Below are 16826 nucleotides of genomic sequence, written 5' to 3' on the forward strand. Positions count from 1 at the left end.
ACAATGTTTTCTTTTTTTTAATCTTTTGAAAAACTTCTTGAAAGAAATTAACTTACTTGTGTTCAAAAAAATCATAAATATATATGTAAAGATGTAAAAAAATATGAAATTTGTCTAAACAAATTTGATTTAATGAGAATTTAATGTAAAGTTAGATTTTATAAAACTACTTTTATATATTATTTTAAATTTAAGCAAGCATGTAAAGAGCTATGCCATAAATTAAATTAAATAACTCTTTATAAATAAAATAAGTATAAAATTAAGTTTTCACACACAAATTTATTTCTTGTTTATATTTTTTATGCCCTTTGAGTCTAATTTGAATAACTTTGATTTTTATATAAATTTTGTTATTTAGCATCCTTGAAATAATGAATCTAATGATATTTTAACAGATTTTGTTTAATATTCAGTGTGTAACTTTCATTGTCATGCCAAGAAGTCTACTATTAGTATAACCATAGTAACAAAAAATATGTCGAAGTAAGTTTCATGTTAAAAACTTATTATAAATTTGATGTTATAATTAATTCATTTTATTTTCTTGGTATAGGAATTTTAAAGAAGCAAGTATTAAATATAAAATATAACTAATTTTGTAGTATCAATAAAACTAAAATTTGATTAAAATAGAATTAAATATATTAATTATAATTATCATTTAAGAACAGCTAACTGTTTAATTTAGTTATTTTTATATGTTTTAATAATGAACAATCTGTAAAGATAATAATAGATAACTGAACACGATACAATAAGGTACATAACTCTACAACCATCAATAAATTTTGATATTTTGCTTCAAGTATAAAACTAGTAAAAAGTAATGGTCGAAAGTTGGTTGGGGCACTTTTAGTGCAAAAACACATAAAAACTTGTATAGCAGTTTTAAGTACGACTTATAGATTAGTTAGTCTGCAAAGAAAAAGAACAAATTGTTATTTTTTATAAAAATCAATTTAGATAAAAATTTCTAACACAAGTGTTAACGAGTTTTTTTTTTCTTGTCAGTCTGCCAAAAAAAAAGTAAAAAAAATATTTTTTTTAAATAGTTAGCTCAAGTTTCTATTCTAAGGAAAACTCTTTGCATTATTTATTTAACAATGTGGTTTAGAATTATAAATGAAGATTGAAAAAATAAATATTTATGGCAAAGTCTAGAAAAGCACGCTTTTTGAATACTAGTTTTAGGTAAAATTTGTTGATCACTATACTGTAAGAAATCCAAAAAGCTGCAAAATAAATGGAATAGAAACATTGTTAGTAGAGTCAAAATTTTACTCGTTGTTATATAAAACATTGTATTAACTTTTTAAAATCAATAAAAATCAAATTTTAAGTAAGTTATAACCTTATCAATAAAAACTTTATCCCATTTATACCTTAAAAGCAAGAATAAATTATTACTAGTATAATATTAAATACTTTTCTTACCAAATATTAGTTTTAAAATTTTTATCAGGGTTGTCGTTTCCTTAAACTAACTAAAATTTGGTTTATTAACATTTTAGAGTTATTAAAGCTTGTTTGATACTTTATTAAAGGAAGATAAATTTATACTTTTTCTTGATAACATTAGTTTAAGACAAATGGTAGCTGGTTGTAATTAAAAGAAGTTTAAAGTAAAGTTGTTTTAAAAATATCATATGTTTTAATTGAAATAAAAAATATAAATGCTTCGTGTTTTTGTTGTGTATTTATCAATAAAACCTTGTACTTGTAATATTATTTTTTTGCTTTTATTTTAATTTTTATAAAATAGAAATTTCGTTCTCACACTTTTAAGAAGCTGACACATTAACAAACCATAAAATCGCCACTTACTAACAATATCATAAAATAAAACCAACAATAATTGCAGAGTCATATAAGCTGCTTTTACATTAGTTTCTATGCAACTTGTACATTTTCTTAAGCTACACACAAAAACAAATTCAACTGATGTCATTTATAAAGTGAACTTTTTTTATTATGCATATAAAGTAGCACTGAACCAACACATGCTGTTTTACAAGTATCACAAAGTTAGCAGAATTAACCAGACTTTTATTTTTCCTAATCTAACATGTATTTCATCAACAATCTAATACCCAATGAAAACAAATAAACATTCCTATGAGTTTATTTAGATTACAACTGATATATATATATCTACACATTTATTTATAATAAGTCTGACTCACACAGAAATATATGTTAGTTTAATAAAGAAAGAGGACTAAAAAAATTTGCTATCACATATTTCAGTGAGTTTGCTTCGCCAGGATCTCTATTAAAATACAATTAACTTTGAATTTTGAATAATTGTACAAGTCCGAATTTTGTGTTGCAGGTTCAGGGTCATGCTGGCCGCATTCAGGGGCAACTTCCGGGCCATGTACACTTCCAAGTACGCAGTGGTCACCAACACGGTCACTTCGGCGGGGATGACCCTGCTGGAGGACGTTTCGTGCCAGGTATTCGAAGCCAAGCATTCCAAGTTGAAGGACCAAGATGAACAAGGTGGTTTTGGTTGATTGTAAGGCAGTTTGAATTAAAACTGTATGCTGGAGAAAAGGAAATAAATTAGACTTGGTTTTAGTACCTAAAACCTTAAATATAAAACTACTTTTTTAGCTGAAATAAAATTAATTTTTAAAGTTTTATAATTCTGCTCAATTTTTTGAATTTAAAATTAGTAAAAATTTTTAAAACATTTTTAAAAACATTTAAACAAATATTTAGTATTTAGAATGTGATAATATTTATTTAAATAATAGAAGTTTTTATGTTGTTATAATTTTTCTTTGAAGTGTATAGGACTTTAAAAGAATTTTATTATTTTTATCTATGTTGATGTATAATTACTGCACAAAATTTTAATTAGTGTCAGAAAATTGGTAAAATTTTAAAGATATACAAAAAAAGAAAGTATTATTTTATCAATATATAATGAATTTTAGTATCGAAATACTAATATTAAACAGCTCTCATACATTTAATTCAAAATTTGATATGCACCTTAAAATGGTCTAACTTTAGTGTAGTATACAGAGCAATTTTTTCTATGTCTCTAAAATATTTTTAATACTCTACGTTTTAATAATATATACAACAACAAAAATATAAATTTAAGTTGAGTAGCTAAAAATTATTTTGCTTTCCAACGTTATATAACTTGGTTATTGAAGTATATGTTTTGAAAAGGTCTTGACCACACCAGGACCAAAGGAATGATTCTGGCCACCGTGATTTGCGGACCATTCATTCATTATTGGTACAGATTCCTGGACAGAAAGTTTCCAGGAAAATCAGCCAAGTGGGTTTTTATTTATTTGTTAAGATATGTATAAAGCGGTGTTTAAAAAAGTATTCATTTATTTTTATACACTTTGGAAGTATGACAAATGTTAATATTTAGATTTTTGCTAAGGGTTCCTACAGTTGTGAGTCCAGTGGTCGGCACGGTGTACACTGGTGCGCAATAGTGTACATGAAATTTCTTTTAGGATGCACGAAGTTTTTGGGGTGCATAAAACTTATTTTGGGGTACATGATTTTTTTTTTCGCACAGAAACTAAATTAAAGTTTTTTTTTAATTTTTCTACACTTAAGACATATTCAACCTTGATATCTAATTGACCATTTTGTTGTTAATAAAACGACCATTTTTGTACTCTCCTAGTTTTATTCTGTAACAATATGTAAAAATTCTTCCACCCTTGGCCGCCCAAAGAAAAACCGAAGTGAGCAAATCTTATAGATTCTTAAAAAAAAACGGTTAGTATTCTATTAATGTTTAATTTTATTAACTTTATTGTTTAAAAGCGTTTTGCTACATTAAAAATCACTATATTAATCAGCTTAATCAACTGATATTTGACAAAAAATTAGTTAGGCCAAAAAATTAAATTATGTTTTACTTATGATTAAATTAAAGTATAGGAAGGGTCAATAATATCAGGGCTGTCCCATACTTAGCTCTCTAAGAATAATTAAGTCTAGTTTTAAATCATGAAAAACCTAGACCAACTGAGGCTAGTTTTAATATATTTACAAAAACTCAGCTTGACTAAGACTAGTTATAAATTTATTGAAAATCTTGTGTTTATTTTGGTATTTTTTAAAAATCTTTAACTGTTGCTTTACTTGAAATTTTTTAATTTGTAATTAATTATTAGTTTAAAAAATAAATTCAAGATCTATAATGTCTAATTTCATTTTAATTTAAATTAGTTTTTTGCTTATATTTACAACTCTTTGAGGCTAGCTTGTGTTATAAATCACTCAGGCTTATTTTCTGACTCAAAAAGTGGTTAACATGTAATAGTGTCAAACTTATCGCTTAATAAAAAATTATTAAGTTAACTTAACTAAATAATTAAAATTACCATTCAATAAAAAGTATCAAGACATTGTTAACTGGGGTAGTGACAATGTATAAAATTAGTCTAGTTAGTATTTTAGACCAGGGTTATACAAGTATAATGTTATTGTAAAAATTAGATAATTGATAATTACAGTTTATTGAAATTGATAGGGTAAATTGGTAAATTTAAAGTTAGCATGTAAAAATTAACTGGGTGTTACCGAATTATTAGTAAAAAACGATTAAAAGCGTTTACATAATCTTAAACACTATCGGCGCTAAAGAATGCAAATTGGGGTGCACATAATTTTAATTTTGTGATTTAGGGTTCATGAATTCGAAGTAGCGTGCCGACCACTGGTGTAGTCAATAAGGTAATGTAAAGTTTGTAAAAGTAATTATTATAGTTTTTAATTTTTATTTGTACCTATCAAAACTTATATGCTTAAAAAATTAAAATGAGGTTTTTTTGGTGCAGTTTAAAATGATATATTTCAATAGGTAATTAAAACAAAGCTAACAATTTTTAATAAACATCACCATAAATGCTCACGTTGTTGTGAAAAAATGTTTTATGCATTATAACTTTAATACACAAATCCATAGTTTTATTTGAATTTTTTTAAGTTTGCTGTGAAGTTATTTAACCCAAAACTATAAATTATCACACACTTAATGACTCAAGCACATTTAAGCTTGCTTAAAACCATCACTAATAGTTTAAGTTAAAAATATAATTAAAAAATGATGTTCCTTCCACAATAACCCTAATAAATCGTCATCATAAAGAAAACTTAGTCTTATTTAAAGGGCCTTGTTATATTTTACGCAAAATATTTAAACAAATAACTTTATTTTATTTTACTTCTATTTTTATTTAAAACATTTGATTTTGCTAAACAAACTAAAGCATAATTAACCCAAAAATATATTTTTTATTTATATACCATTTGCAACTTAATATCAATAGATTATTCATTTTGTTTTTTTTATTTTATTAAACAAAGTTTTTCAAAATAATACGAGTTTCTTTGTCAAGTGATAAATTTTAAATGAAATTTGGAAAAAAAATTGTTAAATGAATAGCTAAAAAAACAACTGTAAATTATGACGTATGAATAAATTCAAATAAATACAAAAAATAGAGATTCAGAAATTAAAACTAAAGGTATGTTTATTAATAGATTGTTGATAATTTTGTTTTTCCATTTAATGCTACTTGCGTATTTAAATTAATTGCGTATTTAAATCGAAATGCATATTTACCTGAACCACCATAAACAAAGTATCCAAGGTTTTTTTTATTCCCCAATTCTAAGTTTGACAGACAAACATAAGTACAACTACCATGAAACTTAACTTTCATTACAACTACCTTCAAAATACCTAAGATTAAATTTAATATTTTTAATTCTACTACAACACGAATAGAGCATAATTAGTCCAGTATTTATCAAATAATTTTGTTCCAGAGCCATCACCAAGAAATACATAGTTTAATTTAAAATATTTATTTTTGCTAGACAAACTGAAACACAACTATCCTAAAACTTAAATAAAAGAAAGTATTTGACATGACCACCACCCTCTAAATACCTAAGATCATATTTAATATTTTTAATTTCACTGCAACACGAACAAAACATGATTAGTTCATAAAATAATTTTCAGGGCCATCGCTAAGAAGTGCGTCACGGACGTGTCCATCTCCCCCCTCTACTTCTCCGTGTTCACATCAACACTTGTGGCGTACAAGGGCGGGAGCGGGGAGCAAGTAGCGCACGAGCTCAAGCAGAAGATTCCCATCATGTTCATGATAGACTGGCTGCTGTGGCTGCCCCTGCAAGCCGTCAACTTCAAGCTGCTCCCTCCCCACTACCGCGTCATCGGCGTGAAGATAAACGAGTTCTTGCTGGGAATATTGATGAGCCACGTGCTGAATAACGATTACAATTTGCAGCGGGTGAAGGAGGAAGTGAAGGAAGTTTGCGGGAGGAAGTAGAACAATTTTGAAGTTTAAATAGGATATTCAGACTAGTATTTAATTTTTTTTATGCATTTTTGTTATTGTAAGAGCGCGGCCGTTGTGTTTTGAACGCTTTTTGAAGTATAACAGTAGCTTGTTCAGTGTTATAAAAAAGGTTGAAAAAATAGATTCTAAACTTTTTGTAAAAATAAAAGGTAGCGTTTTACTACTACATGTATTTGTTTAATTTTAAGATAGTTCAAAAAATACTTTTTGTTTGATGTATTGGATAATAGTTAAAGCTTGATTACTGCTTATCAAAGTTGTACTATATAAAAAAAGCTTTAGTACGGTAAAAATTACAAGTAACGCTTTAAATAAATATAATTTGATATTTTTCAGTTATGCAGGCTTTATTTTATTTTGCTGTTGTTTGTGGCTGCCTTTTTTATATTTATTTTCAAACATCCTAGGAGTGAAGTATTGTATTTAGTTAATGCTAAAAGTTTGATTTAATTGTTGAATTGTCCAAAACTAAATGTTGACTCACTGTTTTTCAACAATTTTAGCGTTTTTTAAAACTTTTATAGTGTTAGAATTATAACTTATTTAATAATGCATACGTATTGTAAAAATTTTGAATGCAGTAATCGAATTATATTCGTACTATTTCTTGAAATACACAATATTTAGTAATTTCATGTTGAATAAAGTTTAAATAAGTCTTTTTAGTCTTACATCAAAAGTATATCGATAAGAATATCTATAAAAGATAGAAACTAATTTATAAATTAAATATAGCATGATATAATATATGCAGGGTTGCCATTTTACCTGGAAAAACCTTGAAAAACCTGGAATTCGACAATTTGTGCAAAAATAACCTGGAAAAACCTGGAATTTGAGAAATTTTGAAAAATACCTGGAAAAACCTGGAATTTTTAATAATTTTAACATTTTCAGTATTAAAATTTCAATTTGACACAAAAAATCTATCATATAAATAAGATTTTTTGTCATCATCAATTTTTTTTTCTAAACACATTTAAAGTAACTTTACAGCATCTTTTAAATGTTTTTGTACTATTTAACACAATTTCTTTTATATAAATTAACTTAAAACTAAAAATAGACCCAAAAATGTTTACTTTTAAAAACCTGGAAAAAAATTTGGAAAACCTGGAAAAAATTTGGAATAAACGAGTGGTAACCCTGTATGTGCTAATTTACTTAAATTTATTTAATATTTTTTTAGTTGCTACAACTGTTTAGAATGTATATTATATGCTTAATGTTAATGCAATGATTTTTAATTAAGTGTGGTGAATTTAGATTTTTGTGAAAAACTTCGGCTAATTAAAATCTTTTTATATTAAATTTTTACAGTTCTTTACACTAAGAAAATTTTTGTTTTTAGGTAAAAATAGACTTTGCTAAGAATTGAAAAAAAAAACATTAAGAATTATACTTGAATTTATCACGAAATACAATAAAATTAAAGTTTATATTTTTTATAAACAAGTATGATTTAAAAGACAGAGTTTATTCATATGCGAAATTGCAAGTTATTTTTTCTAATATTTACTCTATGTTTAAGTTTTACTTATCGAAGGTGTTTAATAATAAGAGACTAAGACGCAACAGGTTAGATGGAAAGTATAGTGAACTTCAAACTTATGCCGTTTCGCTGTATCAACTTAATAACACATCTACTGAAATAAAGGATAGTAATTTTCTACGTTCTATTTTAAGTGCAAAATCAGTAAACTCACGGACATAAAGCTTACGTTTAACCTAAATGGTTAGTGAACTTCAGCCCGCGACATGCTTTTAAGTTAAGAAGCAACTAGAAACAAGCTTGAGGTGGTTTATACGGAAAATTATTAATCTTTTTTTGCTTGCATGTTTTGTTGTCTATTTTATTTTTACTTTATTACACGCTTTATTTTATTCATTAGAAAAAAATTAAATACTATCAATATATATTTTTTTTGTCTGGCCCGTTCTTCTTAGACTGATGCCAATCGCTGCACATGATGCTTTTAAGACTTTCTTTCCTAGGCTAAAATTAAAGGAGTTTAAGCAATGTATGTAGTTATTTTCCTAAAAAATTTTCTATTTTATCAAGTTTTTATATTTTTTACTTTTACTCAAAAAATTTGTAAATTAGAATTCCTAAAAAAATTTTACAGTTAAGTCTAAATTCCAAGTATTTATTTTGAGCTTTATATATTTTGTATTTGAGAAAAGCACGTGTTTACAAGCAAGTTGATAAACTTTTCTTAAAAATAACTTTAGTATTATTAACTATTATTTACCTGATCATAAGCAATTTATAAACGATTATCAACTCTTTATAAAATGTTAATAAAAAATATGTGTAGTACGTTTTTCGTATGGTATGAAAATTAAGTTTACTCTATTAACAAATTTTTTTCTTAACGGATAGTTTTATACTCTTAATATATGTATGTTCCTGTGTACCAGGCACGTAGCTTGGCATGTTTCTGCAATCTGCAGTAATATATAATTTTTACCAAAAACGCGCTTTTCCTTCAGTTTTTTATTCTAAAAAGACCCTGTTTTCTTATGTTTTGTATTCATTTATACCTAATTTTGCATTCCTGAGAGATAATTTTTACATATAAATACTCTTTAGAACTTTTAGTGTCACAAAAGTTTAAAAAATTAAATGCATCTAAATTATATACATTTATTTTATATCAGACTTTGTTTATCAAAAAGCTAAGCATTGTAAAAAAGATCTGCAAAACTCTTTAGCTTTTAAGTTCAGTATATGCAACGTCTTTCAAAGTAGTTCAGTTAAAAGTAAAACTAAAAAAATATTAAATTTTGATTAAAGTCGAACAAGCTATCTAAGTTGAATGTGCAAGAATAATTCCCAGTGGTTGATACAAATACAAAAAAGAAAAACATTCAAAACAGTGATGATTTTGTTTTAATAACAAAAAATTAAACTAATATTCCTTCCTTATCACCTTAACACATGTTTCTGTGTGTTAACGGGTTAACACACTTCAACGGAGCTCTGTAAAAAATATGTACCGTAGGGAAAGAATAGAAGCTAAAGTAGCTATATGTATTGTAGATGAATAATCAGTAACAGGTGTAATACATAATGTTAAATTTGACTGTTATAAAACTAAAATATTTTTAACTATTAAGTTTTAATTAGAAAAAGTAAAATACCAAATAAATCAACAAATCATAGTTTAAAACCACTTACAAGAAAATCAATTAATTACAAATATCGTTTCATTACTAATAATAATTTACTTTTTAGTCATTTTAAGTAGTTATTGCCCTATGGTAGTCAAAATCGCTCCAAGAGAGTTAAATTGCTCACAACCAGAAACCTGGTCTAGAGTTTAGCAAATGTTTAAACATGTTTTAAATTTCTTCAAAACAAAAATATATTTTTAAAATCCAGTTAGCTTTTTGACGTTCTTCAAACTAAATAAAACATACAACAAACTCGTATTTATACGCTAAAACAAGTTTATTTTGTCTAATAAAATTGTAAATTGTTAAATATAAAAGCAACTTAAAGTTATATTTTCAAATATGATGTTTAATAAACACATTGTTCTTTGGTAATTAGATATTACGTTTGCTAAATGCTTAATTTTTAAACATTTAAATTTAAGTCTTTTTAATGCTATAGTTATTGCTAACTTAGTTTAAGTATTACAAAAATTTTGCTTCTAAAGCAACTTAAATAAAGAATCTTTTTTTAACAAAGTTACTAATCTGATTATACTTATCTTTTAAAACTACGGCTATTCTTAGAAAAGAGCTATTGTTTATAAAATTTAAGTGAAAAGTTTAAGTAAAAAAGATAGATATCAAGGTGCAGTCTTTTAACAGTTTTTACGAATAGCAAGACTTTAAAAAATAAATATAAGGAATTTTTTTAGTGTTTTTAAGTCAATATTCGCAACTTAATTGATTAAGCTTTAACAAAAACCATTCACAAACAACGCAAAAACTTTTTTTTTATTTTTCTTTCTTCTCAGTAAAACTTTTTTTAAACTTCTTATAGTTGTGTAAACTTATACTTATTAACAATTAAAATTAAAAGCACATTGATTAAGGTTAATTTATGGTTATTAACAAAGAGCTAAAGTAGTTTTACATTATAAATTAAATGCAAGGCTTAAGTTTCTTACATAATTTTTTCTCTTCGGTGATTTCAATCGCAATGAGATATTCATTAAACATTGTAAAAACTTTATTTAATGTGTCTTAATTTAGAAATCAAGGTTTTTAAGTATACTATATAAAGTAACTTTAGGCATAATCTAAAACCTAATAGTTTTGAAGTTATGTTTTTAGTTAACAAATAAAAACTTAAAGGTTTAAATAATATTCTTATTTATTAGCATCTTATATTATATTAATACTGTATTATTAAAGTCTAGCTTAAGCCTTCTTAAAAAAAATATAACTTAACATGAGAGTTTGTTGTTAGACAATATACATTAACAAACTTATGTACTACAATTTTTGACAAAAGTTCTATCTTATTAAAGTTATACTTACTTTATTTAACGAAAAAAAATACACTCAAAATATTTGGTCCTAGGACCTGGTGCACAAAGAACCAATCGGTTACCGAGTCGCACACCACGGATAACTTTTTACTTATTGTCCAAGACCAGAGCTAAAAGCTAAAATAATGTGTTGGTACTATGCAAAAATCAGGTTGAAAAATTCTGTGGTACTATCAAGAAGAAAAAACGTAATTTAACATTCATTACTTTTCAATCTTGGTTTTTATGAAAAAAAGTACAAAAGCATATTCATAAAACTATAAAAAAATAGCTTATTGAACGACTAAAAGCGCTTTGATTATTTGGTCCTAGGACCTGGTGTACAAAGAACATTTCGGTTATCGAGTCGCACACCACGGATACCTTTTAAAGTCTTGTCCAGGACATAAACACGTGTAGCTTTACATTCTTGACTAAATTTAGACTAAGCGTAATTTTTTAAAAATTAACACTTATGAAAAAAAATTGCTGTGCATGTTTTTGTACCTAAAAAATTGTAAATAAATAATAAATAAAAAACATTCGAAAAACTTGTCAACAGTGTTTATAGTTGATATAATAAGTACGTAAGCTAATTGAACTAAAAGAGTAAGGATGTAAACAATAATATCTTTAAAAAGATGTTTATATTGTTAAAAACTATTCAACAAACATTCTTTAAATCTTTTAATAGTTGTTATTATAATTAAAAATAGTCAGTAGTTATGTAGTTGAATAACTTTTTATCAGTCAAACAAAACTTAACAAGCAAATAAAATCTTATTTTTTAAATGATTCTAGTTAAAAATTTAAAAATGAAATTATTTAGTACCCTTATACAAATTATCTTAAAATAAAATTAGCATGACAAGTAATTTAAGGCTATTTTAGAAACAGCTAAAAGCGTTACACATAAAAAAATTCAAATCTCCAAGTACTTGCATATTTGTATAATAATACTGCTTGCTTTAAATGATTGTTTGGTATTCAAAAAAAAAAACACGATTTACAAACGAGCTCAACTGCATAAACAATGCGGTCTTTTGCTTATTTTTTCTCCCAACTTCACCCACTCATGCTTCATAAAATCTTCAGCGCTCAAGTCGCCTTTCCCCGAATACCCCCACGTGTGCAGGTACGCTTTGAAGTGAGGTTCAACCACGCAGGAATCTGGAATCCCGCTGTTCTTCCTCAACACCCCAGTGACCCAAACATCGTCCATTCTGATAATTCGTTCTTCGTTCGCTTGCGTCCAAACCTTTGTGATTGTGTCCACTCTCGTCGTGTAGAAGCCCCCTTTGCAGCCTCTCGGCCAGTACCTGCCCGGGTACTCGTAGTAAGGAACATAATACTTTGATTTCCGATCTCTGAACACGTATTTGCTCGTCTGAAAAAGTTGTTGCTTGTTTGTTTCTACCGCTAAGATCGCATATGAGGAAAAATTAGCAGCAAATAAAATGTAATTTAAATTTTCTTCAACTTTTAAATAAAACTTATTCTTAGATAGTTTTTTTTGATTTGAACTGAAAAAAGTAGTAATCAAATGTTGAAGTTGTTTAAATAAGGTGTAAATTAATAAAAAAATTACACTGACCATGCCGAATATACACACAAAAGGAAAGTAAAGGAGACGGGACGTCGTGTTTGTCGTTTTCATTATGACGTCATCAAGAGTGGCCACGTCAATCATCATGTCGTCATCAGCTGATGAATACAAATAAGAAGAAGGTAAATTTTCAGATGCCCACTGCATAGCCGATAATGTCTTCCGAGCGATGTTTCTGTTTTGTGTTTTGTAAAAAGTAGTAACGAAAAAGGACAGCACTTTGTTTCGTCGAAGAACAACACTTTTTTTTATAAAAAATACGTATATAAGTATAATATTTTTTGATAGTTTTTTTTTATATTACATATGAAAAAGTAGTACGTTTCAATAAAGACACTTACACACTAAAAACTTTTAAGAATAACCTTCAAAATAAGTAAATACGTTAACGTTTATTCTATATTAAACTTTGTTAAAAAGTATATTCTTCTAATATTCAAACTTTGTTTTATGTCTTAAATAATTTTCATAAAGTTATGAGGTAATTAAAACGTAATCTTTTAATACTTTCAACTTATCGTTGGTTTTTTATATTTTTTGTTACCTGAAATATTTATTTTGAAACTGTTGAAAGAAAACTTGGTCTTAAAGTTTTGTACTTTAAACGATAAGCCTTTTGAATAAATTCTTTTAAACATTTAAGTGTTATTCTAGTTTAAAATAAAAACATGAACAAACGTTTTTTTTTTAATTCCAATAAATTTCTTTATATTAGTCAAAACAACTTCAAAAAGTACTTTAATCGATCAAAAAAGAAAAGATCTTAGCTGTTCGTCGACGTTTTTAGAGCATTATATTAATTTAAACCTTGTAACTTTTGTTTATCATTATTAAAACAATTGTAGCAACAAAAATTGTTACTTGTAATCATCTGGTCCATTAAACATTAAAATATCTTCTTATCGTTTTGATTCTTCTTCAACCAAATTGAAAGTTTCTTCTGATGTAGGCCGACCAACTACAAACACATACAAAAGTATTCCGTTTCTGGTGTATTTAACAGAAGTCCAAGTTCTTCTTAGAAAGTTTCTGATTTTTGTGTTTGTTGCTTTGGACTTGATAAAAGTAACCATAGCGTAGCTTTGTCCTGTTTTTATGATCAATTTTAAAATTTATTCATTTAAATACATTCTAAGAGTTAGCTTGTTTGTTCTATTAATGAAATTGTTTAGATTTATCCTAGTTGAAAAGTTAGTTTTTAATTTTATCTAAACTTTGATTAAAGTTTCATTTCTAAGACGTGATACCTCTTTAGATACTACAATTATACTATGACTAAACTTAGTTGAAAACAAGCTAAAATTAAAAATAAATTTAAATTCTTTAAACTGTTTATTTTGCTAAGTTATCACCTCTTTTTATACCGCACTCTTTGTCGCATTTTCTGTCAAAAGATATTTTTGGCTCCAACAAATAACTGACCTTGTACCGATGAGAACTGTAGGTTTGCCTAAAACAAAACAATAGTAAACTTATTAACTTTTTTTGCTAATTTTAAATTCCTTAAAATGTATAAAAAATGTTTCTGTTGATTCTATTCCAACATCCTTTAGTTTTAGTTTAAAGTTTCTTAGCATTAGGGGTTAATATTTTATCAAAATTGTATCTATGATCAAAGTAAAAAACTAAAATTTTTAATGTAACTATTAATTTATATATAGATTGTTAATTTTTAAAACTAAAAAAAAGTATAGTTAAAAGTATTTTAGCTAGCTTTGTTTACTTTATTATGTTTTCAGAATATTCGTGTTACACTTAATATATTTAAGTTTTAGTTTAAAGCTTTCAAGCACTAAGCTTGGTTTTATACAAAGTTTATACAATCATAAAACAACTTACAATTGGGATTTATTGTTTGTGTTCCTTTCTAAAAGTAAAGAATTTACTTTCATTTTATTAATTTTGTTAATTACTACAACATTGCATAAAAAGACAAGAACTCCAATTACAGCAATTGGTTTTATTAGATTGTAAAGTGCTTTATTTGTTATTTTTAACATTTTGTATCTATAGTGTAGTTATTTTATATTTACCTGGGTAAATAAACTAAATGTATAATTTCGTAACAATTTTTTTCCATAGTATCACTCTAAAACAGTATGCATCAGCTACTTATGTTTTATTAGTAACTTTCGGATAAACTTTTGATATCTAAGTAGGTAAAAAAAAAACACTTTGTTTATTAAAATTTGTCTTCATTAACTATATCAAAGTTAAGTTATTGATATAAAATTTTAGTTGTTTGATTTTTAACTGCCTTATTAATAATAAAACTTTCAGTATTACTATGCTACTTAAAAAATTCAATCTAAAAAAAAAGTTCAACAACTCAAAAACTTATTAATTAAGTAAATACTTTTACCTTAAAAAATATTTCAAACAAAACAAACTTAAAAACGTAAAAATCTAAGTTTGAAAATAAATATGTTTAGCTACTATAGAAAAATTTAAACAAAACAAAATACAATATAAATTAACATAATCAACAGCTTAATACCACTAGACGCTTCCTTGAAGGAAATAATTATAAATCCATATTTAGAAGTATTAATAAGCTTATTAAGCTTTATTCATCTAGTTTAGCTTTTACCAGTTGGAAGTACAATATTAAAAACAAATCATTATTGCACAACTTTGTAGCTACAGATAAAAATATTTGAATTTAAATGTTTTAATGAATGAGCAATACCAACAAACTTGAAGTATAACGTATGCGAATAAAAAAACAACGTTATTGCTTACTTTCTATTTTCGTTATTTGGTGTTTATTATTGTTAGTTTTTCTACAAAGAACTAGACTCTCTTAGTTTTTGTTTCTCTTTCATGTGCTAACAGTCCTTTATTTTGTATTACTTCGTTAAAAACAATTTAGCTATTTATTGTACTTAATTACGCAATGTTTTTAAACAACAGTCTGATAACATAAAATTTTCGCTATAAAAGAAAACTGAATCTTTGAAAAAGCATTCTGTCTGTATTTTGTTTTCAAACACTTTGTCTATAACAAAACAAGTTTCTAAGTTGTTCTTAAGAACAAATCCTTTCATTATTTGTATGAAAGCAAATTCATAACTCTAATTTATTATATAGAACAGTTTTAAGCCCTTTAGTTTTATTTACTTATCTTAATAGCTACATTTTCGTTGCATTCAAAACACTCGACTTAAAGAGAAAGTAGAAACGCCCTCCTTCTATTTTCTGTAAAAGTTCAGTATTGCTATGTTACTTAAAAGTTTCAGTTTAAAAAAATGTCCAATAACTCTAAAGTTTATTATTCATGTAAAATATTTTACCATAAAAAATATATCAAACTAAACAAATTATAAAACGTAAAAATCTAAGTTTGAAATAAATACGTTCAACTGCTATAAAAAAAATTAAACAAAATAAAATACAATCTAAATTAATACAATCAACAACTTATTGCCACTAAACGCTTCCTTGAAGGAAATGGTTATAAAGCCATATTTAGAAGTATTAATAAGCTTATTTAGCTTTATTCGTCTAGTTTAGCTTTTACCAGTTGAGTGTACAATATTTAAAACAAACCATCTTTGCATAATTTTGTAGCTACAGGTAAAGTTATTTGAACTTAAATGTTTTAACTGATAAGCAATACCGACAAACTTGAAGTAAAACGTATGTGAAAAAACAAACAACTTTATTGCTTACTTTGTATTTTCAATATTTGGTGTTTATTATTGTTAGTTTTTCTATAATTTTTTTTTTTAAACTAGATTTTCTTAGTTTTTGTTTCTCTTTTATGTGCTAACAATCCTTTATTTTGTATTACTTCGTGAAAAACTATTTAGCAGTTTAATGTATTTTATTACGTAACGTTTTTCAACAACAGCCCGATAATATAAAACTTTTCTATAAAACAAAAACTAAGTCTTCGAAAAACTTTCCGTCTGTGTTTTGTTTTCAAACTCAATAACAAACAAATTTGTACGTTGTGTTTAAGAACAAACCGTTTTAATGTTTGCATGAAAAGAAAAATGTATAAAGCAAATTCATTATATACAGTAGTTTTAAGCCCTTTAGTTTTATTTACTTAGCCTAATAATTACATTGTCGTAGCATTTCAAATACTCGACTTAAAGAGAAAGTAAAAACGCCTTCCTTTAAATGGCTTTTGTGTTTATAAATGTTTAGGGTTTACAAAAAAAAAACACTATTACTATTACTAAAAAGTTTTCAGAGTTTTTACTCTTTCTAAACAACTAGTCTGATGTTTTTTTCTAATCTACTTAGTTTGACCACCCTTTGTGTTGTGTTCTCTACTTTAGTTTTAGTTTTGTACTTTTTTTTTTGTAAACTTTATAAAATAACTTTTAACTTAAGGTTTTG

General features: G+C 25.9%; 2 protein-coding genes across 2 annotated transcripts; one reads left to right on the forward strand and one right to left on the reverse strand.

Annotated features, from left to right (window-relative positions):
* The first annotated feature begins 459 nt into the window (after positions 1-459).
* LOC145842507 (mpv17-like protein 2) lies at positions 460-6861 on the forward strand. The gene is made up of 4 exons (XM_082949964.1): positions 460-486; positions 2336-2505; positions 3190-3301; positions 6023-6861. Exons 1-4 carry the CDS (start codon positions 479-481, stop codon positions 6351-6353), a joined length of 621 nt encoding a protein of 206 aa, XP_082806090.1. The 5' UTR covers positions 460-478; the 3' UTR covers positions 6354-6861.
* Positions 6862-11888: 5027 nt separating this feature from the next.
* On the reverse strand, positions 11889-14368 carry LOC145843177 (beta-1,3-galactosyltransferase 5-like). The gene is made up of 6 exons (XM_082950638.1): positions 14316-14368; positions 13829-13926; positions 13432-13563; positions 13338-13371; positions 12465-12651; positions 11889-12257 (listed from the first exon to the last, which is right to left on the reverse strand). Exons 1-6 carry the CDS (start codon positions 14366-14368, stop codon positions 11889-11891), a joined length of 873 nt encoding a protein of 290 aa, XP_082806764.1.
* Positions 14369-16826: the final 2458 nt, after the last annotated feature.

Source organism: Thalia democratica, chromosome 8 (assembly GCF_965202585.1).
Source record: "Thalia democratica chromosome 8, ktThaDemo2.hap1.1, whole genome shotgun sequence".
Lineage (NCBI taxonomy): Eukaryota > Metazoa > Chordata > Thaliacea > Salpida > Salpidae > Thalia > Thalia democratica.

Excerpts from the sequence above, each read along its gene's own strand:
- LOC145842507 (XM_082949964.1), top strand. Across the intron at positions 2,506-3,189 it reads GAAGGACCAAGATGAACAAG|GTCTTGACCACACCAGGACC; the intron begins GTGGTTTTGGTT and ends TGTTTTGAAAAG. Across the intron at positions 3,302-6,022 it reads TTTCCAGGAAAATCAGCCAA|GGCCATCGCTAAGAAGTGCG; the intron begins GTGGGTTTTTAT and ends AATAATTTTCAG.
- LOC145843177 (XM_082950638.1), bottom strand. The coding sequence starts at position 14,368 with ATGAAAGTAAATTCTTTACTTTTAGAAAGGAACACAAACAATAAATCC. Across the intron at positions 13,927-14,315 it reads ACAAACAATAAATCCCAATT|GCAAACCTACAGTTCTCATC; the intron begins GTAAGTTGTTTT and ends GTTTTGTTTTAG. Across the intron at positions 12,652-13,337 it reads AATGGACCAGATGATTACAA|AAACATCGCTCGGAAGACAT; the intron begins GTAACAATTTTT and ends AACACAAAACAG.